This window comes from Sciurus carolinensis, chromosome 7, assembly GCF_902686445.1.
Source record: "Sciurus carolinensis chromosome 7, mSciCar1.2, whole genome shotgun sequence".
In the NCBI taxonomy this organism is placed as follows: domain Eukaryota; kingdom Metazoa; phylum Chordata; class Mammalia; order Rodentia; family Sciuridae; genus Sciurus; species Sciurus carolinensis.
In genome coordinates, this window is record NC_062219.1 from 1,942,605 (window position 1) to 1,965,162 (window position 22,558).

Sequence of the window (22,558 nt, forward strand, 5' to 3'; positions counted from 1 at the left end):
AAAGAAAAAAGTTCCCTTCCCTTCTTCCCTCGGTGGATGGAAATCCCGCCCCAGTTCCTGTGCAGCTCAGTCACACACATTCCATAAAAAGCTGTGAACACGACTGCTGTAGAGAATTTACAATTCCTCTGGTGTTTATTTCAGAAAAGCAAAATTAGAGAGGAGTACCTTGAGATGAAAGAACACTAAGAAATTTCTAACCATCTGCATCAGATCATAAGGGTAGTTACTTTCAGCGCCAGCACCACACTGTTGGCCCAACTGTATCTGGCTACAGCAGTCCTGGCCTGACCAGCTGGACAGCAGAGTTAAAGAAGCTGTCCATCCTGGAAACGGACAACTACTGGACAGGTGCAGAAGAAAACCCACTGCTGCGCCATGACAATTCCTTAGCTTTAGTGAACCCCTTACTACCTGCCACTTCATCTGCACAGAAATGACATGTTAGCCCAGGACAAAAATATGCAAGATAAACTTATTAGACCACTTTGATTCATGTCTAATTTCTAAACAGTAATACACAATATAACCTTGGTCTGGTAAGACTGACTCCAAATTTATTACATGATCCATCAGCTCCCACTTTACACACACACACACACACACACACACACACACCTCATTTTATGGTAATTCTATTCCTTTCCCAGTTGAGAAAGGAAACTGAGGTCCAAAAGTTATGCCTTCTCTGCCACTGTATGTCAGTGGACAGCATATCAGTCACCGAAAGCTGAAAGTACAAGCTCTGCAAATACCGACTAGAAGTCAACTCAGGAACACACAGCAAGTTATGGCTGTTGGTGGGCTGCTGTCAGTCAGCCTACAACTGTCCCATCCAGTAAAGGCCTTGACCTTGGCTAGCCTGAAATGAGGCATCTGAGTATAAGACACCCAGATTTCAACACATGTATGGAAATAATGACTTTTACATTGACTACATGCTAAAGCAACATTTTGGATGTATTATATAAAATGAAGCACTATAAAAATGAATTTCACTTGTTTTTTTTTTTAATGTAGCTAACAGAAAAATTTTCAGTTACTTATGTGGTTCACATTATATTTTTATTGTATAGACCTGATCTAAAACTGAAGGATTTTCATGGTTATCAGTAATCAGAGGCACCAGTAATGAATTTATAATCATGCAGATAATTGGTCAAAACAAGATCTTATTAACACATATACATGCAAACATTACACTCTGGTTTCCAACTATGAGAAAAACAATGAGAGCCATTATCATTGAGAACACGACATAGTAGAGCAATACATAAGAGCTTAATAATGTTAAGAACTGCTTGCCTAAATGTCCCTAAGATGGTACTTAAAAATACTGCATTTTGGTCTTATTATTTGCAAACCATTCAGCATTGCCCACTCCTCATCACCAGGTCAGTTCCTTTACACAGTAAGCGGGGCACTTAAGTGAACAGAATCTTAGGATTTAACTAACAAACTTAAGTATCAAGGATGCTTTTTTTTTTTCTTTTTTAATAACAAAAGCGCACTTTCCCTACAGAAGCACTTGGGAAAGACACCCACAGCTCAGTGTCTGGGGCATGCCTGCAGGTCTTACGCCTTCTCCATGATTCCCAATAGGGAGACTGACAGGCGACACACAGGCAGGCAGTGCCCAGCACAGGGGGCATGGGACCCAGAGAGGCCACCCACAGGAGCTCCGCATCCCAACCTTAAAACGCACTGGCAGCCACTCTCCCTCCTAGAAGAAAGGGACTCTGAGATGAAAGAGCAAGAAGGGTAGAGCGAGAGGTGGGTGAAACAGACCGCATCTCAGCTTTACCTCTGGACAGTCATGTGTGAGCGTGGCAGAACAAAACCGGAACCAGGACAAGGAGAAATAACCCCACCAGGCCACCAAGTACTGCCCTGGACATGAGAGACTGGCACCTCCAGCTGCCTTGGCCGAGGAGGGGAGGGCTGCCCCCCATGCCCGCCCTGGTTCCTCACCTGCCTTTTCAGAAGCTGGCAAAGGCAGCCATCCTCGGCCTTAGGTGCAGGCAGGCACAAGCAGGAGCCAGTGCTCCAGGAACCCAGGAGCAAATGCAGAGTGTGTGGGAGTCCGTGTGAGTAACAGCACAAAAACATCATTAAGCAACAATCCAGAAGGGAAAAAAATGCCGGAGGAAGAAGGTGCTGCCAAGCTGCCTGGCCCGGTCCATTGTTCTCAGGTGCAGAGGCCAGCCTGGCGCCCGGCTGGAGCAGTAAACAATGTGGGCCTGTGACCCCAGGGCCCCACACAGTTGACCCTCCAGATGCTCAGTGTGCAGCTGGCTCGCCCACTGTTCCCAGGCTTCAAATGCTTTATCTCCAAACTATTGAAATCCCAACTGTTGTTTAAAGAACATTCTGAAGAGTTCTCTTTTTGGTAGAAATTACCTCAATGTTTAAATAATCAGTTCTAAAATCCATTCCTTCCATAGCTTCAACACCAGCAACTTTGAGAGTAAATGACAAATTATCCTAACGGACATGGTAGGTATACACAAGCAAGCTTGGTCTTCATGAGGAAATGCTAATTCCAGCTGTTTGTTGTTTACCCCTTTGTACCAAATGCAAACAGGACAAACCAAAACACACCCCATCACCCAACACTTCCCTCTACATAGAATGAAGAGGCAGGAGAGGCCGAAGATGGGTCCCAGGAAGGTCTGAGGAGGTCCAGGAAACCCCAGCAGTGAGCGTGTGACCATCACCAGGGAGGAGAAACCCCAAGCTTTCCTTGGACTCTCAGAGTGGTGAGGCGCCCATAGAGGACCCACACTTCCTCACAGAACTGGCCAGTTAATCTGCACAGGGTGCACCTGGACCCTAAGCCCGACGGGGAGACGGGCGGGGCCAGTGCAGTCCGAGCTTCTACGTGCACCACGCTGTGAGAAGACGGTTCGTCAGAGGACTAACGACTTATGTCCCTCCTCTTTTACTATGTAACAGAATTCATCAATATTCCAATCAATCCAGGAAATTAGCACTTGGGTCATAATTTTAAAAAATCAGTGAAAGGATCATTCTTTTAAATAGTCCACTATTTTGCTTTTGGCACAAAAATATAAAATATGGTTTTCATACTCATGGGTAAAAGTCACAGGGGCACTTTTGTCCTTTCAAATGACCTAGGAGGAAGGCACTCTGGCACTTCCCTGGAGCTGTGCTGGTGTTAGGGAGTGGTCCTAATGAAGGGCCCAGAGCAGGCTGACGGCGCTCTGCAGCGCTCCCACACATGGAACCGGACACAAGAGGAAGTCTCGACCCCCCAAAGGACGGAGTTTATGGCACGACCTGCTCTTCAGCAGTGGCGCCATCGGGGACTTGGCCATTCCCCTCTCCAGGGACACGCACTGTGTTCCAAGGTGAGGCTTAAAAGCTGGATCTAGGCTAAGAGCACGGACATCTTCAAGGTGCTCATCAACCACCCATTTTACACAGGTTAGTAAACGAGTCTAAGCACTGTTAAAGTCGTCCCTTTCATGCTGCTTTTAAAAAAAGAAAACAGATTTTGAGAAAGGCTACAGTGACCCCACTCAGTGCAGCAAAAGAAAGTCAGGTGTGGCGACCTCAGTCCTGGCCGGGCACGCCACTGCTGGCTGCCACTCTTTAAAGCAGTCTTCACCCTGTGTGACCGGCAGGAGCCAATGTCAGTGAGGTAGAGATTTAAAGCACTGTAACTTACTGGCACATGAACTATCTCACTCTCTTATATCTGTCTCCATTTAATTATTTTGTGCTACAGAAAACATTAAAATATTTTTCTGTTAAAAAATGTTATGGCTTTTTTCTCAAATAAAAAGCATATAAAGGCTTTATATTCTTATGAACCTTAAGAATTTAGAGCATAAAGAGAGCACCCACCACCTGGGTATGTAATCACAACTACATAAATGGTTCTTCCCAAGCAAGTTAATCATCAGCAGGTCTGAACAAGTGGCCTGAGAAGCCGTCAGGGTCCCGGAAGGGCTCGAGACACTCACCGGCGCTGCCCTTCCCACCACAGAGAACCACATCCTCCTCTCTAGGACAACAGCAGCGTCCCAGGCTGAACACCAGCTGCCCACTTCTCAGTTTCAAGCTGCCAACAGCTGACTCCTCAAGATAGGGATGGCCCCAACCCCGAGCTGGACACTCCGGCATGGGTGGCGCTTACCACACGCGCTACAACCAACGCGACACAGGCTCTTATGCAACCAGTGCACTCTGATTCCCGTTCACTGTGCACTTCATTAAACTTCCAAAAGAGTCAGAAAAATTAAAAATCATGTCTTTCAAAAATCCAAACTAAACAGGAAGCCTGGTGTTGTTCCATAGAAGAGTAAGAAGCAGCAAGCCGAACTCCCTAAAAACAACGTTTCAAAACAAACTGCACACACACGCCCGGCTTCCCCATCATCTGGATTTCATAAAACTAACCAGCACGTGGAGGGCGAGGTGGAGAACTTCACATCAAACAAAGTTCAGGGTTACAGCAGCTCAGCCACACACCAATCAAAAAAGGAAAGAGGCCTGGGCGGAACACAAACCCAGTTACAGCAAGCAGCAGCGCAGACGCAGAAAGGCCACAGGCTGGCAGGCTCCTCTGCAGAAAGAGACACTGGCCGGGCGGACACGAGACCACAGGAGCACACGTGGCCCTGCTGCCGCTGTGCATGCTCTCCACCAGGCGCTGCGGCCACTACCAAAGCACCAAGGGCAAGGAAACGGGCCTCCAGAGGGATGGCAACTGGACACTGGTGGTGGAGGCAGAGGGGCACAGCGTGCCCTGGAGCCCAGGCAGCAGACAGACGTCTGTGGCCGACTCCTGCTGCAGGTGAAGCCTGCCACACACTGACCCACCCTGTACCTAGAAGACACCCTGCAGTCTGAGAAACAAGTCAAGGGCTCTAACTCTGCACACCGGGTCCCCTCTCAACCACACCATGGTAGCCTGGCAGTACTCAGGACAGGACGCCTGCTTTCTTCTGTGGGCCTTCTCTCAAGAAGCCGGAGAAAAACAGGCTGCCTGAAGAACAGCTCCCTGGGGGCTGCGTCTCAGTTTGTTTCCACTCCAAGGACAGACATCGAACGCTATTTTCAGTTCTGAAACAGCATCCACTGCTAGGGAACAGGTGGTCTTCTCGGCCGTCTCCTTGGGAGCCTGCGCTCGCTCCAGAGCTTCCCCTCTGGCTCCAGCCTTCTCAGCTCCATTCTCCAACTCTGCCAGGCACCCTCTTGGCTTGTGAGGCTCCCCAACTTCAAGTGCAACCTGTTCAAACCCAGCTCTGACTCCCCCCATAGCTCCAGCCCCTTGGCCCTTCCCTGTCTCCAGCAGCCCCACCTTGAGGGACACCTCAGTACCTGTTGCTCCAGAGAGAACCACAACTTACTGTGTTATTCACCCAAGTCACTTGCCACTCAAACAGCATCTTCCCACATATGTAAGTCAGCACTAACTCCCAGTCAGATCTGGCAGCCCCTCAGCAAGGCCCAAGAGCCGAGGCTGCCCCCAGCAGGGTCTGTGGAGATACTCAGGCCTCAGCACACCAGCCACAGGCTGCTTCCTGCCACCCCGCTGGCTGCTCGGATCCCGCATGTGGGAAGCCAGTGCTGAAAGCCTCTGATGTCTGTGCCACAGCACAGGGGAGCTAAAGTTTAACTTTCGCCTTCATCTACATTTGAAGGCCACTGTCTCACCTATAATCCAACCCACAGTCCTTTCAAGACCCACCTTCACCAGGTTCTGCCTCAGGGGCTGGCCAGTAGCCCAACACCTGCTCTTGTACATAAAATTTTATAGGAACACTGGGTCATTTGCAAACTGGCCTATATGTGTTTGCAGATACACAGAGCACACACTGTGCAACAGAGCTCATGAGGCTGCAAAGTGGAGCCCGGCTACAGTCTGGCCCCTCAGAAGCAGCTGCTGACTGCTCTGTGACCTGCCCACCCGCCTGTGCTCTGCAGATGCACACGGCCTGCCTTTCTAACCTGGCAGCCCTCGCTCTCCGTTTAGGTCTAAACTAAAATCCACTTCCTCAGCGCCACCTTCACAGAGTCTTCTACCTCAGAGTCAGACCCTCAGACAACATCCCTGCACAAGCAAGGTCCCACGAGGCCACCCTGTGCTTGCTGGTTCACCAAGTGCCTCCAATGAAGAAGTGCCTGCGGACAGGGCAGCTGTCCAGCAGTACCATGAAGACAGAGAAAACTCTGACCAGGAAAAGAGCAACTTCTAGGAGAGCCGAGTCCACTCGCTCTCATTCAGTTTCTTCACAGCTGAGTAAACCATGGCAGGATGACTGCACTCTCTCGTGGGAGAACTGTTACTGTTCGCTTTAATTTCAAATTCACGCACTCTAGTCACTGTAGGAAACCTCTGAAAAGACCAAAGAGGATAACAAAGTGAAAACCGCCTCCAAGCCAGGGAGAAGACTGCCCTCACCTACAGCAAGGACAGAAGGAGGCGCCTAGACAGCCCCCAGTCCTGCGTGGAGTGAGGTGGTGACAATGGGCAGGGGTTGGGCCACAGGCTCTGCTCTTCACAGTGCTGTCCTGAGGGGACAAAGTCTGCACGTGCCTCTTTCCAGGAGCTGTGGTGGGAGGGCCACTGTGCACAGGTAGCACAGGAGGAGAAGGTGAACTCAGGGGCTCAGGTCCAGCGAAGATGTCCACGTGGCCATGTTGCTTGAAGCTCCAGGAAGCCCTAATTCTGAACCCTGTACTGCAGATAGAAACACCACCACCATGGCTACTCTCCAGGCTAGGAATCCTCCTAACCATCCCCCTCAGGATGGGAAACACAAGAAAGCCAGGAGACTGAAGAGTGAAGAATTACATTCTCCTTGTCACCATCAGGCCATCAGTACCCTCTTCTAGGATAAATATTCTAACAATAAGCCACTTATTAAGTTTACTCTAATACTAGTAAAGGTAACAACCTGGTCTTAACAGGGCTCTATGGCCTAAAGACCCTGGGGGACACCCTCACCACATCAGGCTTGGGTTCCACAACTGTTGTACTTTTGTGACAAGGCCACTTCCTGCTCAGATGTAGAGGGGAGGCTGCATACTCCTTAGAGGCTTCGCTGCACATGAGCAAATGCCAAAGCAGCTCCAGGGCCTCCACCAACTCACAAGAGGCTGAGGTGGGGCATGACCACAGACACTGCAGGGCAGCTATGCCAGGCGCCCAGCACTGCACGTCAAACAGTCTGAGGCCTGACTGGCCCTGTCAGCCACAGGTCTGCATTCCAGCCCAGAGCCTGACTGCATCTTGCACGCCTTCCCCACCCACCCAGGTCCACAACAGGCAGGGCCAGGTTTCCCATCTGCTCATCCTCTGACTCCCAGCCTGAACCTTCCTGGGAAAAAAGCAACACAGGGCAATACCCTTGTCTTTGGCATCTTGCCTGCACCTCTGCATAACAGAACAAAGGCTCAACTGTGCCTTTCAGCTTGGCTTGTCCTAACTGTTCGCCTGACACCTGGCAGCCTGGGAAGAACACAAGTTGGGAGCAGAGAGTGAGCCATGCCAGGTAGAGCCTGAGTCCCACCCCGCCTCCCCGCCATGAAGGTTGGCTCCTCTGTGTCAGGACACCATACCAGAGAGGAGACCAAATTCTACCCATATCACAAGGCAACAGCAACAAGTGGTTGTGGATTGGGAGTCTGATTAAACTGGAGATGATGGTGACTCTTACAATGGAAGCTCAACCCACATGCCCCAAACTCCAGGGAAACATGCTCGTGAAGTGGGACTGTCCATGCAATGGGGAGCACAGACGTCGAGTCGCTCCTGCTCTGTTGCAGTGTCCTCTGCAGTTCTGGGGTGGAACCCAGGCCTCACCCATGCCTGGAGAGCACACTGATCCTGACGACACCCAACCCAGGGCAAAGGTTTCCCTACGTATCTAAGCATGCTGGGATCAACTTTGATCCTGATGTTTTCCTCATCCTGCAACTGGGTGCTGACCAGCTAGTGAGTAAAGAGGGAAAAGAATCCCACAGCTGGTACTTCCCTTTTCACATCTCTAGATGTTTTGAGTTATGGGTCAAGGGAAATGGCAAGTGTCTGGAACTACATACAGCCCGCCAGCCCAGCTGTACCAGGGCTGAGCAGGGGTTCTGGACTGTGGGCTGGGTTCCACATCCCTGCTCCTTCCTCTTGGGTGACTCCCTGTGACTCAGGCTCCAGAGATGGCCCACTGAGTTCCACACGGGCTTCTGCAGGAGACCCTGAGCGGTCCAGGCCTCCTTCTCTGAACCCTCCTCCTCCCAGGCAAGCCCACCACTCCTCAGTGGTGCTGGCTCCATGCTGCCCTCCCTACCTGCCCCAGTGCCATCCAGCACAGCAGGCACGGGGCTGGTCTGCTCGGCCCCGCCTGCCTCATGGCATCAAGCCTTTCTCACAGAAGTACACAACCCAAGGACCAGCTGGCTTCAGCGTTTCCACTGTGCCCCACCACTGCTTCTAGGACACTAACCTCCTCTGTCCACTGTTCTAAAATGTACTGGATCTTTCTAACTGTATCCATCTATGGATAATAAACTTCAGAGCTAACCCAGTGAGCATATTTTAACATAGTGACATTACAACATGTAAATTAACTTTCAGGATTAAAGATACAGCAATCCAAGTACCATTCTATAACACTAAAAACAAAACAAAACAAAAAACCCAAAGATCTGTTCTTGCTTATCCATTTTTTTCAAGAAATATTTTCCCGCTGGGGAGATAGCTCAGTTGGTAGAGTGCTTGCCTTGTAAGCACAAGGTCCTGGGTTCGATCCCCAGCACCAAAAAAAAAAAAGAAAGAAATATTTTCCCTTACTGTCTGCCAAGGACTGTCAGGGAGCAAGGGTGCTAGAGAGCAGGCTCTGCAGTCAGCCATGGGGAGAGCAAATGCCTACTGATGACTTCCAGCTGTAGAATGTACTTCAAAGAGAAGCATGGAGGGACCTGCCCTCCCTCAGGGGGCAGCAATGAGAGGGTGGGCTGCCAGGGAAATCCTGGACATAGGACACACCCTACATTCCTGTTTTGAGAAGGAGCACAAGGGACAAAGACTGCAAGAAGGGGAAACAGTGTTCACAGAAGTCCCATGTCAGGAGGCCTGCATGCTCCAGCTCACTGTCTGCAGAAGTCACAGACTCAGCCAGCCCCTCTTCTGCATGTCTGCTGCAGTACTCGCCTCACGGCTTGCCCTGTGCCCTCATGCCAACTGCTGAAACACTGTGGATCCTTGGGCAATGGGAATAGCAGGGTTCCAAAGACAGTTTGTTTACTGTCAATTAATACTCAGTGTTATGATTCGGATCTAACACTGTCTCCCATTGTGTGATGCAATGTAGCAATGATCAGTGGTGAAAAGGGCTGTCACCTCATCATGGATATTCATTTGATGGATTAACAATCTGAATGGACTACTGGGTGGTAACTGTAGGTAGGCTGGGTGTGGCTGGAGGAGATAGTCCACTGGGGTGTAGCCTTGGGGACTCTGTCCATGGTCACTTCCTATCTGTTTCTCTGCTTCCAGGCTGCAAGGAACAGAGCAGTGCTCCTCCACCATTGCTCTGGGCTCTGCTTCACTGGGCCCAGAGCAATGGACATGGCCGACCCCGGGCTGAACCTCTGAAACTGAACAAAAACAAACTTCAGGTTCTCTGAGTAGTTGTTCTTGGGTATTCTGGTTACAGCAACAATAAGCCAATGAACACACTCAGGATAACAGACCATCTGGTATAGACAAAAACAAATTTCAAACTAAATTTCGGTTACTATTACCAATTTAAAAATACTTCTCAGGATACACTACCAGCCTGCAATGCATAAGGCATTTCTATCATACTGCTGCATGGTATCATGCAAGTTTTCCAAACATATTCCCTAGGGCTAGGGAAAGGTAATTTTATTGCTGAAGCATTATTTTAAGCAACATATTAGCAGAGTGTACTGAACTATTAGTCACTGAATATTATCTTTAAAACTCATACTTGTTTCTCTGAACACATCTATGAATCCACCAAAGTTGAAGACACACAAACCAGCTTAGGCATCCATGGTGGAAGAGGCTATGAGTAGTAACTCCAGTTCTTCAACTGAGACTGTGTGGCTGTCAATGTCCTGCCAGATTAGTGGGTGCCAGAACTCAGACCCCAAGAGCCTCAGGGGACAGCCCAGCAGGCAATACCAAGAGGAGAGTGATGTGCAGAGGTCTCCTAAACCCCAGTTCACCTCTGCAAGGGAACACCTGGAGGCAGGCCCAACTCTGCAGTGCCAGAGGTCCCCAGTGGCCCTCAGTGCCAATGCCCGCTGCGAGGAGGCGGTGAACCTGTGTGGACTTCTCCTGGGCCCACGCTTCTCACTGCCTTCAAGGGCACCACCCACCCAGCCACATTCTCAGAGCAGGAGTCACCCCACAGTCATCAGCCAGCACAGTGGCTCCACTCAGGCTGCAGCTCTGGCCCCAGTGGGGCGTGGGGCTGTGGGAGGGGAGGGCAGAACACTCCCAGGCTCATCCCTTACCTTTGCTGCCACAATGCTGAGGCCCATTCCATTCTGCTTCTTTAGGGTCACAGTGATTATTTCAGGCTCCTTCCTCAGAGGCTGGGCCTGACAGAGGAAAATAAAGGCTCTCTTTATAAAGGAAGGAAAGGAAGACTCAACCTCAGCCTCATTCGCTGCCCTGGAGAACTGAATACTGGTGCTCTTAAGCATGGAGAGGACTGGCGATAAGTGCCATTTAAAAGTTCTTTTAAGAACTTAATTCATAAACAAAAATGAATCTCCACTGCTCTCATGTTAGAAAACCTGCTTATAAGATAGAAATCTCATCTTTGCCTTGGTCTTCCAAAATAAGCCACCAGGGTCTGGGGGTGGTACGGCTTTTATCCAAAGAAGAAATCTGAACGTATTTCATAGGGCCTGTAGGGAGGACACAAAACCAGCTGTAACACAGATGACCGAACACCTCAGTCTCTTGGGAAAACCAACATCGTTTTATTTTAAATGGGAAAAAAAAGTGGCTACAGGAGCTGCATAGCAGCGTTCAAAGTCCTATGCAGGAAGACGGGCCAGTGGGCAGGATTCATCAGCCAGGAAAAGGAGCCTCCAAAACCACGTGTGACCCACATGACACACCTCATCCCAACATGGGGCAAACCCGAGGCACACCCCCAGCACACAGGCCACACGAGCGCTGCGCAGCAACACCCAGGCCCACCGGCAGCAGGGTGATCGCATGCAGGCTGCTTAGTTGCGAGAAACAGCAAGCCTAAGAGATCTGGAGGGGCGTAAATAAAATAAGGTGACCTCAGAATTAAAAAAAAAAAAAAATCAAGACCTGAAATAGAGGTACTTGTTTTCCTATAAAAATCTGGTAATCAGAAGTTGCTGCTGTAACTTTGAATTTGCCCAACAATGACCAGCGATGGCTGATGGGTAGTAAAATGGGATTACATATTTGGTCTAACAGAGCCACTGTTAATCAACTTTTGGAGATGGCTCTGCTACTCAAATGTAAGATAGTCTAGGGGAGCCAAAATAAATTACTCTGAATTAAATAAACAAATGAGCATCTTTTTGTTTAAAACTCTGTATGAAGCAAAGGAGAAAATTTCCTCAAGAAGTTATAAAGCTATTTACTATTTCAAAAGATGCAAAATATTAGTTAAAAACGTGATATACATTTAAGACAAGGTAGAACAAATGAGAAAATGATATTTTTGCCAAGGAAAAATACTTTTCTAATAAACTCTGTTGAGGACACCATATTAATATGTTTTTAAAAGATGCATTTACATTAATGCTGGCAAAACTGTGAGCTTAAATATTCTTTAAACAGTTCAATTTGCTAACAGGCAAAACTGTAGACTAGACATGGTACAAGGAAATATACCTATATAAATGCATGTCATATGTATAAATCATGGCTTTAAGGTGTCTCAATCAAATCAGTATTTAAGAATGGCCTAAAACGTTCCCCATCACAACAGTGCTCAGTGCAAGCAAGGAACACATCCATATCACATCTTCATGTTGCTGTGGCCCAACCTACTCTCTCAGAGTACTTACCAGTTCTGTGTTCTCACGCAGAAAGTGGCTCTCATAATCCGCACCTTCAAAATGTATTGTCCAAGTGCCTGGTGAGCGCGCGTGAGGAATCAGCCTGCAAAACCCTAGGGGCACATAAGCGTGTTAGGACAGGGAAAAGCCCAGAGCTAAGGACAGCAGCCCTGCCCAGCAAGCCAGACACCACCCAGTCTGGCACCTCACACGGTCAACTCCTCTCTGAGCCTTCATTCTCTAAAAATCCAATGACCAGACACTTAATTATATATTGTTTTTTTTTTTTAAATATTTTTTAGATGTTGACAGACCTTTATTTTATTCATTTATTAATATGTGGTGCTGAGGATCGAACCCAGTGCCTCACACATACCAGGCAAGCGCTCTACCACTGAGCCACAACCCCAGCCCCTATATATTGATTTTGATCCAATAAGATTTCAACACCAAAGTGAAAAGTGAAATTGGGTCTCTCTTTCCTTTGGGTCCCAAATGACTTTTTTCATTACTTCTGAGAGAAATCAGCTTAATTATCCTGTCATAAATTCCTTACAGAACTGTTTACTACAGACTAGGAGACCCTCAGTGGCATTCAGAGTACCTACTCAGCAGAGGAGAGGGAAGAGGGTGGAGCCAGAGAAAGGCACAGACGTGGGCATCTGCTGTGCGGCAGACCTGTCACCTGGTGGACGTGCAGGGTAGATAATTGTGGGGCCAGTGGGTCCCTTCTCGTTACTCCTTGTCCAGACCTTTTACAAGTTCATACTTGAGTAAATTTCTTACAAATAAATTTCAGAACCGTATTATGTTTTAAAGATGGACAAATGGCATCTCTTTATAACCAAACCTTTTAAACACATCACCCTTCACTGAGTGGAATCCAATCTGTGCTCCGGAGTGGTGTCTCAACACAGCCCTGTCACACAGCCTGCGCTGCCTCCTTCCTGCCATCAGCAGCTGACACTGACGGACAGCACCCTGCGTGGATGCTGTGTGACGTCCAGCTGGGCCCATTCACACCTCCCCCCAAGTGTTTCCCCAGTGCTGGTAATTTGGACTGCTATTTTTTGGACACCCATGACAAGGTTATTTGTGAGAAAGAGAAAGGGGGAGGGGGTCTTAAAAAATATTCAGTTAAAATACAGATAAAGTTTTACTGCTTTAAGCCTTTTTTTTTTTTTTTACAAAAAAATCATCATTGCAAATCCAGTTTCAACAAAATAGAAATACAACTTGCTTTTCCTTCCCATGTTTTAGGGAATCACAAATGATCAGATATGAAGTCCCAACAGTCACACATCATGTTCCTGTTCTCTAGAAAGTTAGGCTTCAGACGGCAAGGTGCAGCCCGTGCAAGGAGGCTTCTCTGCATCACAGCTGCAGGAGCAGCTCAGGCCCGCCCCACCAGCCTGGCTGATGCGCTTCCGCCACAGAACTGCACTGTGTGTGAGAGTGGCAACACGTCCTCGGCCGACTGACAGCCCAGAGCCCGAGGACCCAGATGCCATGTCATAAGACAGCACCTGTGCCCTGAGCTCTAAGTGCTGTGAACACCCATGAACTGCAGTGATGACGAGGCTAGGAGGTGGTCTCACACATGTCCCGAGTCAATCAGAGCCTGGAGAGCCACACAGAGAACTCACACGAAGCCCTCGCCACTCCCACACTGGTGAACGCCTGTTCTGTGGTGCACGGCAAAGCTCCAGGCTGCTCACACGCTACACATGCTGTGCGGCGTATACTTAACTCCACTCTTGCTATTACTCTTTCTTTTCCCACATTTTTTTTTTGATACCGGGATTGAACTCAGGGATACTTGAACACTGAGCCATATCCCCAGTCCTATATTGTGTTTTATTTAGAGACAGGGTCTCAGACTTGCTTTTAGCACCTCACTTTTTGCTGAGGCTGGCTTTCAACTTGTGATCGTCCTGCCTCAGCCTCCCAAGCCACTGGGATTACAGGTGTGGGCCACCAGTCCAGCTTGCTATTACTCCTTGTTTAAGTAAATCCCTGTTTTCTTTATTTTATTTTATTTGTTCTAATTAGTTGTACATGATAGTAGAATCCCTATGTTTGACATCTATTTTTCTACTCATCTGAGCTTTACTCTACTTTCCCCAAAAGTAGCAGAATGGAATCAAAATTTGGTCTGATTCAGAAGCTCATTCTTCAGCAATAACAGTGGTATTTTCCATCAATAAACAAAAGCAAGACAATGTAGAGAGGGTCATGTGACAGCCCAGGAAGTGCCTGAGGTAGACTCCTAAGGGCAGTGTCACAAGCCCCTCCATGCCCCAAGAGCAGGGTGTCACGCACAGCAGGCAGCAGGCTGCCCTGGCCCCGCTGGCAACCTGTCCAGTCCTCACAGCAACGTTCTAGACCATTTTACAGGTGAGAACCGAGGCAAGGGGAAAACTGCCCACGAGAGCACAGCTGTCAGGCGGGCTGGACTTGGGTAGTTGGTGCTACTCTCCATGCTCTGCTGGGCTGGCACCAACGTCATTTCACCCAGCGGGCAGGAGAGGTGCTTGCTGCAGGGCCACCACACACCACAGTCCTGTGAACAGACCTGTCTGCCCTCACGTCACCATGAAACACTTCTCAAGTCAAGGCAGACTCCTCAGCAGACCTGGGGCAGCCACTGCCTTTCACACAGATAGTGGGGAGAGGCTTCCTCCTCCCTCCCGGACCGCAACTCAGAATCCACCAGGTAAGCTGCACTTACCTCTCTGGCACAGAGGGTCTAAAAACTCCTGTAAACCGTTTGGAATGTTTCTGACGACATCACAGGAATAGCCATCTTCTGGCAAGAGGAAAGGCAGCTGCAGGTCAGGGTCCTCCTCCAACTGTACGTCCCTCCCGTCGCTGCGGGCTAGCTCATCAGCCGTGTTCTCAGCCACAGCCACCACATTGTCTATGAGATCCTGTCGGAAACAAACACTGAGTCACGGAAAACGCTCAGCTCCTGAAGTGCGGGACCAGCAGCACTCAGAAGCCAGGTGATCACGGTGGCTCACCACCTCCCAAACACACCTACCTGGCGAAGGGCTCTGGAGAGAGAGCAGGCTCATCCATACTCACTAGGCTGGTTTTATGAAACAACAGCTCACAGCCAAGTTGTTCACGTTTTAAATGGAGACCGAGATGCCATTAAATCTCAACTACTTACAGCTTCACATAGAGAGGAGCTGTTTAACACTAGAAAATGCTGTTTTCTTTTCCGAATAGTCATTTCTGTGCACAGTTCTTAAACAGCTTTATTTTTCATTTGTTTATGATCATATTCTTGTTGAATATTTAATAAGAGTGAAAAGGTTGGATGTGGTAGTGCACACCTCTAATCCAGAGACTGGGGAGGCTGAGGTAGGAGGATCACAAGTTCAAGACTAGCCTTAGTAACTTAGCAAGAGCTTCTCCCAAAATAAAAAATAAAAAGGGACTGGGGATATGGCTTGATGGTTAAGTGTCCCCGGATTTAATCCCCAGTACAAAAAAAGGAAACACAGTGCAAAGCTTACATAATGTTAAAAAAAATAAATAAATATATATACATATACATACATACATATATACATATACATACATATATATGTATATGTATATATATATATATAAATGAGTGATTTATGTTTGAAAAACATGTTAACTGCTACATGATACACACAGGGAACTTTGGTCCTAATGGTACAGCTCAACGGATGAAGGACCCAACTCAGCCATCCTTCTACTCCCACTCCAGATACCAACATGGGCCCTGAGAACACCTAGCCCCATCCTTCCTGCCTCCTCAATGGACAGGCCACCTGCACTTGCACACCAGCCTGGTCAGATCTATTCCTGGAACTCATGCAGATGGGAAGCAGCCCGAGTGTCCTGCACACGGCCTCCCCATGCCCCATACACCAGCATGTGCACCAGGCTGCTGTGGGGCCAGAGTCCACTCCTCCTCACTGCAGGTGGCACTCCCTACATAACAACAGCACGCTCTTCTGCCAGGTGGCACTGCTGATGGTGGCTTCAAGTGTTGGCTGTTTCCTGCTTCCGGCTGGCACACAGCAACACTGAAGGGCGGCTCACACAGCCACCACTCAATTCTTGGGGCTCGGACGGTGCCCCAAGGTGCGGTGTCTGCAGCAGCTGCCTCTGTGCAGAGGACCACCAGGGCAGCCTCTGTGGACTGGGTTCTGTGTGCCATTCCTTCCCGCCAGCAGTGTGCCAGCCCAGCTCAGGCTCTTCCAGATTCAGCTCTTTTTCTTTCTGCTAAAAGACCTGTGTAGTTTCTGCTCCTCGCACTGAACTGTCTCAGATAACTGCAAAATGGTCCCATAAGATTTTAAGTAAACTAATGTACAAAGTAATTTGTGAAGCAGGTGTTCCTTTTGTCCTCAAATTTTCCCTGTGCAAACACACTCATACTTGGTTGCAACGTAACACTCACTTACCGTAGGGATAAAAGGCTCATCGGGTGCACAGTGATAATTTTGTAGTAAGGCTTGAAGCTGCAGTGAATTTAACTTAAAGCAGGTGCTGTTTATATTTGGAATGTCATCAGGTGCATATTTATCCATGGTAAGCAAAGTGGTTGCCTATTTAAAAGAATAAATGATATGAAATATCATGACTTAAATGTATTTCAAAAATATCCTCTGTAGCTAAGCTTATGCTCTACTGCTGATCAGGTACAAGGCCCTGTTCAAATCCCCAGCAGCAAAAAAATAAGTGTTTTATGTAATATTTATAAAGCAAAGAACTTGCTTATATAATTTTGAAATTCAGGAAGAAACACACTTTAATATAAACTAATATATAAAACTAAGAGCACCATCTTATACAGGTATTTAGATGCCCTCTGGATTTTACTATTATACATAATCAGATCCAATTATTAATACTCATAATACATTTCAAAAGTCCCTTGGAGCTGGGCACAGTGCTGTACACCTGTAATCCCAGCAACTCAGGAGGATGAGGCAGGAGGACTCCAAGTTCAAACCAGCCTCAGCAACTTATTGGGGCTCCAAGCAACTTAGTGAGAACCTATCTCAAAATAAAAAATAAAAGGGCTGGGAGTTTCCCAGTGGTTAAGTAACCCTGGGTTTAATTCCTGATACAAAAAAAAAAAAAAAAAGAAGTTTTGAGGCTACAGATAACTCATTTCCTTAACTGTAAAACACAGTGCCTAGTCTTTGATATAGAAAATTTTCTCAGAGCTAGTCAGGCATTAGGACATGATCTGGCTTGTACATTTTAAAATTGGAATTTATCTTTCACTATGAAGCCTTCTGAAACACACTTCCCTTGTCTCCATACTCTACCAGTTATTGTTGCGGGTTGCACTTGTTGCGGGTTGCACTATGTCCCTCAAAATTCTGATGTTTGGAGGTCTAACCCCTAGTACCTCAAAAAGGGCCACATTTCGATGTGGCCTTTACAGAGGTAACAAGTCAAAGTGAAGCTGGCAGGCTGTGCGACTGGCATCCTTTCACAATCGCACACGTGGACAGGCATGAACCCAAGGAGAGAGCAGACCTGGGAGGATGTGTCTAAAGGCTAGTCTGCCCGGAACACCTGAGGCTGGGGAAATCTGGAACACATCCCCCCTCACGGGCGCAGGAGGAGGCAGCCCAGCCAACACCCAGATTTCAACTCTGGCCTGCAGAACTGAAAGACAACAAACTTCCATTACACCTTCCAGTTTGTGGTGCTTTTGTAGGGCAGCCCAGGTACTAACGTACCGTTTGACTATTGGTACAGAGGAAAACCCAAAAGAGGTGCTGAGTTTCATCACATCTAAACTCTTGTCCATCACACACCTGACACATCCGCCATAAAATATATCACCCTGGGATGGGAACCACACTCACCTGCACGATCCTGCTCAAGTGACAGTCCGCAGCCAGTTCCAGACCCTGTTTCTCTGCCCAGGCTTCGATATGTCCCAACTGTTGGCGGATGATTGCTCCCCAATAGTGGGAGCACAGTCCTGAGTCTGGGTCTGTCACCAATCTGTTGAACAGCCACATATTGATGAAGTGGAACAGCTGAGAGAAAAGCTGGATGGTCAGAGCAGCATTGACTCTGCAGCGCCGCAGCAAGGACATGGCTCCCGTGAGCGTGTGCAGCACGTCATCTGTCCAAGACACAGAATGAAGACAGGCCAAATGTCACCCGAGAACTTCTGGACCACACCAAACTCAGACATGGCAGCTATGGTGGTCACTGTGTTGACTTCCTTTTTACAAGTACCAATCTCTCTCCAGTAGGAAACAGTGCATGGTCTTAAAGTATTCATTGTTATTAACTGACCACTCTCCACATGCACATTCACTCAAAAGACTCAAAGTAGGACTAGCATGACATGCCCAGAAGAAAACTGTTCATAAACAAAACAGACAGTGGTTACGAGTTATTATTTTCAAGACTGCCAAATTCAATGAGACATCTCATTTACTTAAAAACACAACCTTACATATTCTAAACATTAAGATGGAGCTAAATATGAAGGGAGAGGAGGGAGAGAGCACAGGACAGCCGAACCTATTTTTGGTCTTTGCAGACTGTTCTCTTCAGGATCATCCAGAAAGGCGGGCATGTAGTTATTCAGTTCTGACTGAAGACAGTGGACCAGGTATCTGAAAGCATCAGACAAGCTCGATCATCTCAGCACCACGCTCCAGCACTGCCAGACATGCTACCACAGGGGAAATAACCTGCACTCTTTAGAAATATTTTCCATTCGGAAAAATAACAGTCTCACTATTTTCAGGATTCCTGAAACAGAGCTCAGTGAATCCAAGACTCTCAACCAACACCTCTGGTTTATGCTCCTTAGCACTTATCTTCAATTAAGGTAAATAAAACACCGACACTCGCTTTGGAAACTGAACAAGAAAGGATAGAATTCGATTCTACAAAACTGTGCTCCTCACTTAAATGCCATCTGAACCAGATGCGCGAGAACGTCCTGGGCATCGAGCGTGATCCGACTGAGGTCTCGGTCCTGCTTGATGAAGTTGAGCAGCTCGGAGGCGTTGGCCATCCAGAAGGCAAGTGCCCCTGCGATGTTCTTCTGCTTCTGTGGGCAGAGCACAGCTCCATCACAAACATGGCACAAGTACAGGGACAGCCACAGACAGGATGCTCCTGAAGCTGCAAGGACAGACCAGTACCTTCCACTTCCACCCAGCAATTGACCACAGATACCAGATACTTGCAGAGGGAATTTGGATGCATACAGAGAATGGGAAGCAACAGCCACTGCAATTGCTTCTTAGGACCCATGTTCACAGGCATGGGTCAATCAGCTCTGGTTCATGCAATCGGTGGAGAAATGGAGATATCAAGTAATACAACACCAAATTGTAGGTTGTGCGTTATCTGGTAATCTGTGCAGTATACACAAATGTATCCGTGGTTACCCACAGCCACCCTGATACTCGCAGTCACTGGCATGGACACCATGCGACTCAGTATCCAGTACTGATCTATCGCGTCCTCTCCCGACCACATGTGCAGGCCAGGCAACCTCAGATGAGAGAAAGAGTAGGAACCAAAGACAAATAATAAGGAGAAGAAACAGAACTCTGGTCATCTCATATCCACACTGAAGTGCATTAAGCAGAAATTATGAAATGCTGATAAAAGTTGCACAGTATAAGGGGTTTTAGTACTGCGTGTTCAGTTGCTGGATGAGGGTTATGAACTTTCAGTCCAGGTGCTATAGTGTCGTACTGGACATGGAAGCAGCATGAGAAACTCAGCTAAGCCAACGCAGCTAGGAGCAGCTCCCAGCAGTATGTCCTACCTGATCAACCTGGTCTACCTCCTGGAGAAAAACAGACGGGGAAATCAGCAGAACAAGAGAAAGAAACGTGTAAACAATCATGACAGTTTAAAAAAATCAAAACACTAACATGAAGGTACGACATGAAGGTACAACATTCAGTTATGTTATTTCCAATTACATTTCATCTATGATTCTGAAGCAGCTTTGGAAGTACATGACATAAAGGATTAGTTTCATGTTCTTAAAATTGGCACAGTAATTAAATGAATTTTAGTTTATCTATAAAGATGATGTCATAATAAAACACACATGAACATACTGATCTCTTTAAAAGATAGGCAAAGGAAGGACTTCTAGACATCCTTCAATGACACCGTATGCTTAAGGCCCATGAGCTAAGTGTCCATTCCAGAGTTAACTAGTGGAAATGAAAGAGACAGGAAAGACCAGTACAAACATCAAAGCAAAAGCTGAGAATTTAAAAATGCATGAAGAACTTACATTGCACCTACACAAAAGGGAACAAATGGGACTTTGGAAGCAGAATTTAAGTTATTTGTTGTCACAGTTCTTGTCTACTAATCTGAAGCTTCGAAGCCCTGTCCTAATAGCGGTGGCTGCCCTGACTAGTGGACACTGGCAAGGACATATCTACCAAGGGCAGTCTGTGGCTGGCTTCAGTCTGAGATGTGCTTTTCAATTTCAAAAACAAAGGGAGACACAAGCAGCGGCTCTGAATGACAACTGAAAAGGAAACTCATGCTTGCCAATAAAATGATGATATCAAAGTCACAAAAAGGTGAAAAGGTGATCCAAATAAAATGGTTTTTCTTTTTATCTATTTCTTAGCTTAAGTAAGAGAATCATAACCCCACCGTAATCACATCATGCTAATTAATCGAATGTGAAGAAAACATTTTGGTTTTTAAAAACAATTCTGAGGGAATTAAAAGATCACCTTAGTTTCCCCCAAATGGTCTTGCAGGAGGAAAACAATCAAACCATCTACCCGATCATTTAACATCATATTACTAGAGTGTTATATCTGAGTAAAACACTCTTAAAATCTGTAAATCTACCACTAAGGACTTAAAAGATTGAACCCTCAAATGAAGCTCTGCTATCCCAATTTTGTCAACTGTAGATCGAGAGAGTACTTAGAGGAAACAAACCATTCTACCAACAGAATGCACCCTCCTGTCCTGAGAGGTTCAAGACAGGTTCATGAGAGGATTTCATCCTAAGTGAGAAATCTGTCCTGATGCCCACCACTCCTCTATGTATGTGATCAGAAACAGACCACTCCCACAAGAGCACAGTGGACACACCCAGGGAATAGCACAGGCCAGGCCCACGACATACTGAAGGTGGCAGCTGCCAGGAGTGGCAGGCCTGAGTCAGTGATGGAGCCTTTTGGACAGGGTAGTCACACAGCACTGTGCATGCACTAACTGCTACTGACCTGTTCAGATCAAAAAAGACAACTGTTTCACATTATGTAAATTACACTTCGATAGTCATTTTAAGGAAAATGCTATACAAATGCACAAAAGTCTCAACACTTGCTCACAACCACTGAGGCAATTGTAAAGTCTATATTTCCTCTGAACATCTTAAGGCACACACTTTCTATACTCTAGCTATAACTCATCTAGAAAGAAGAGCCTCAGGACAGTCATATGTGCAGCAGGCCAGAAGTGTGAAGAACTGGCCTTTCCTGTCCCAGTGCTAACCCCTTTGTACTATAACCCCAAGTCTCCTGCCACACTCACCTGGATCACCCCCTCCATCATGCTCACCATCTTGTTGACCACGGCAATGACCTTGTGCGTGCGCTCTGTAGGACTGACATCTGGCCTGTGCTGGCTGGACAGCACATGCCGACAGGCCATGTACAGCACATATGTAGGGGACAACTTAAAATGCACTGTAGAGCTATTAGTGTAATTGATGATGGCAGATAGAAAGGAATCTTCCGCTGTAAAAAGATTGTAAGACAGAAAAGAGAATGTAAGAATCATATGGAGAAAAAATGAACAAGAAATAAAGCACCAATAGCAGAATCTGAAATTACTCACAACTTTCCCTGAATTCAATGCTTGCAGGCAGTATCAGTTCCGGCCCAGAAGCATCCTGAGTTCTAAAGAAGGAAAGTTCAAACATGGTCACACATTTAGCAACATCACTAGCAGCCTAGGAGATTTCTATAACTACTTTTTAAGTCTCCTACAGAGTTTGCAAATGGGAAATAAAAACCAGCGCAGCCTGGCCTCACAGGTGATCTCCTCAGACACTGAGGGGTGTGGACAGGAGCAACCTTACCGGCACACCCACTGGATGCCAGCTCCTTTGGGCACAGACTTCCATGCCACAGCAGCTCTGACACATGATCCCGGTTGTCAGCAAGCACTCCTGCTGGCACAAGGCTCAGATGTCCTGCACCCACTACAGCATGGCTCAGGTGGCAGTGTGGAGACACTTAGAGAAGCTGAGCCATGGCAAGCTGGACCCCAAGTCCAGCGTGTCCTAGAAGCGGGACACCATTTGTCCTTCTCTACTGATGGCTACCAGACAAGAAGACTCCTAGGGTTCTGCTTGCCACTCAGTATTACAGCATTGAAGACATCTACCCTCCCGTCTTCTTAAGGTACTTTTGAATCAGTTGGCCTGACATTACATAAATATGGAACTATCAAAAAATAAAAATAAAGA

At 47.3% G+C, this 22,558-nt stretch overlaps 1 protein-coding gene across 22 annotated transcripts in view; it reads right to left on the minus strand.

Annotated features, from left to right (window-relative positions):
• Nucleotides 1–22,558, minus strand: part of Afdn (afadin, adherens junction formation factor) — a 132,823-nt gene that overhangs the window by 28,453 nt on the left and 81,812 nt on the right. For 14 of the 22 annotated variants that reach the window (XM_047559543.1, XM_047559540.1, XM_047559556.1 and 11 more), the window contains 10 exons: nt 21,925–21,986; nt 21,619–21,824; nt 19,865–19,885; nt 18,990–19,135; nt 18,598–18,692; nt 17,925–18,190; nt 16,503–16,646; nt 14,786–14,984; nt 12,064–12,167; nt 10,516–10,602 (listed from right to left, as the gene is read on the minus strand). In XM_047559543.1, the coding sequence (XP_047415499.1) occupies nt 10,516–10,602; nt 12,064–12,167; nt 14,786–14,984; nt 16,503–16,646; nt 17,925–18,190; nt 18,598–18,692; nt 18,990–19,135; nt 19,865–19,885; nt 21,619–21,824; nt 21,925–21,986 (1,330 nt within the window). The remainder of the gene's footprint in view (nt 1–10,515; nt 10,603–12,063; nt 12,168–14,785; nt 14,985–16,502; nt 16,647–17,924; nt 18,191–18,597; nt 18,693–18,989; nt 19,136–19,864; nt 19,886–21,618; nt 21,825–21,924; nt 21,987–22,558) is intronic. The other 8 variants (XM_047559560.1, XM_047559549.1, XM_047559559.1 and 5 more) reach the window with 1 other exon arrangement.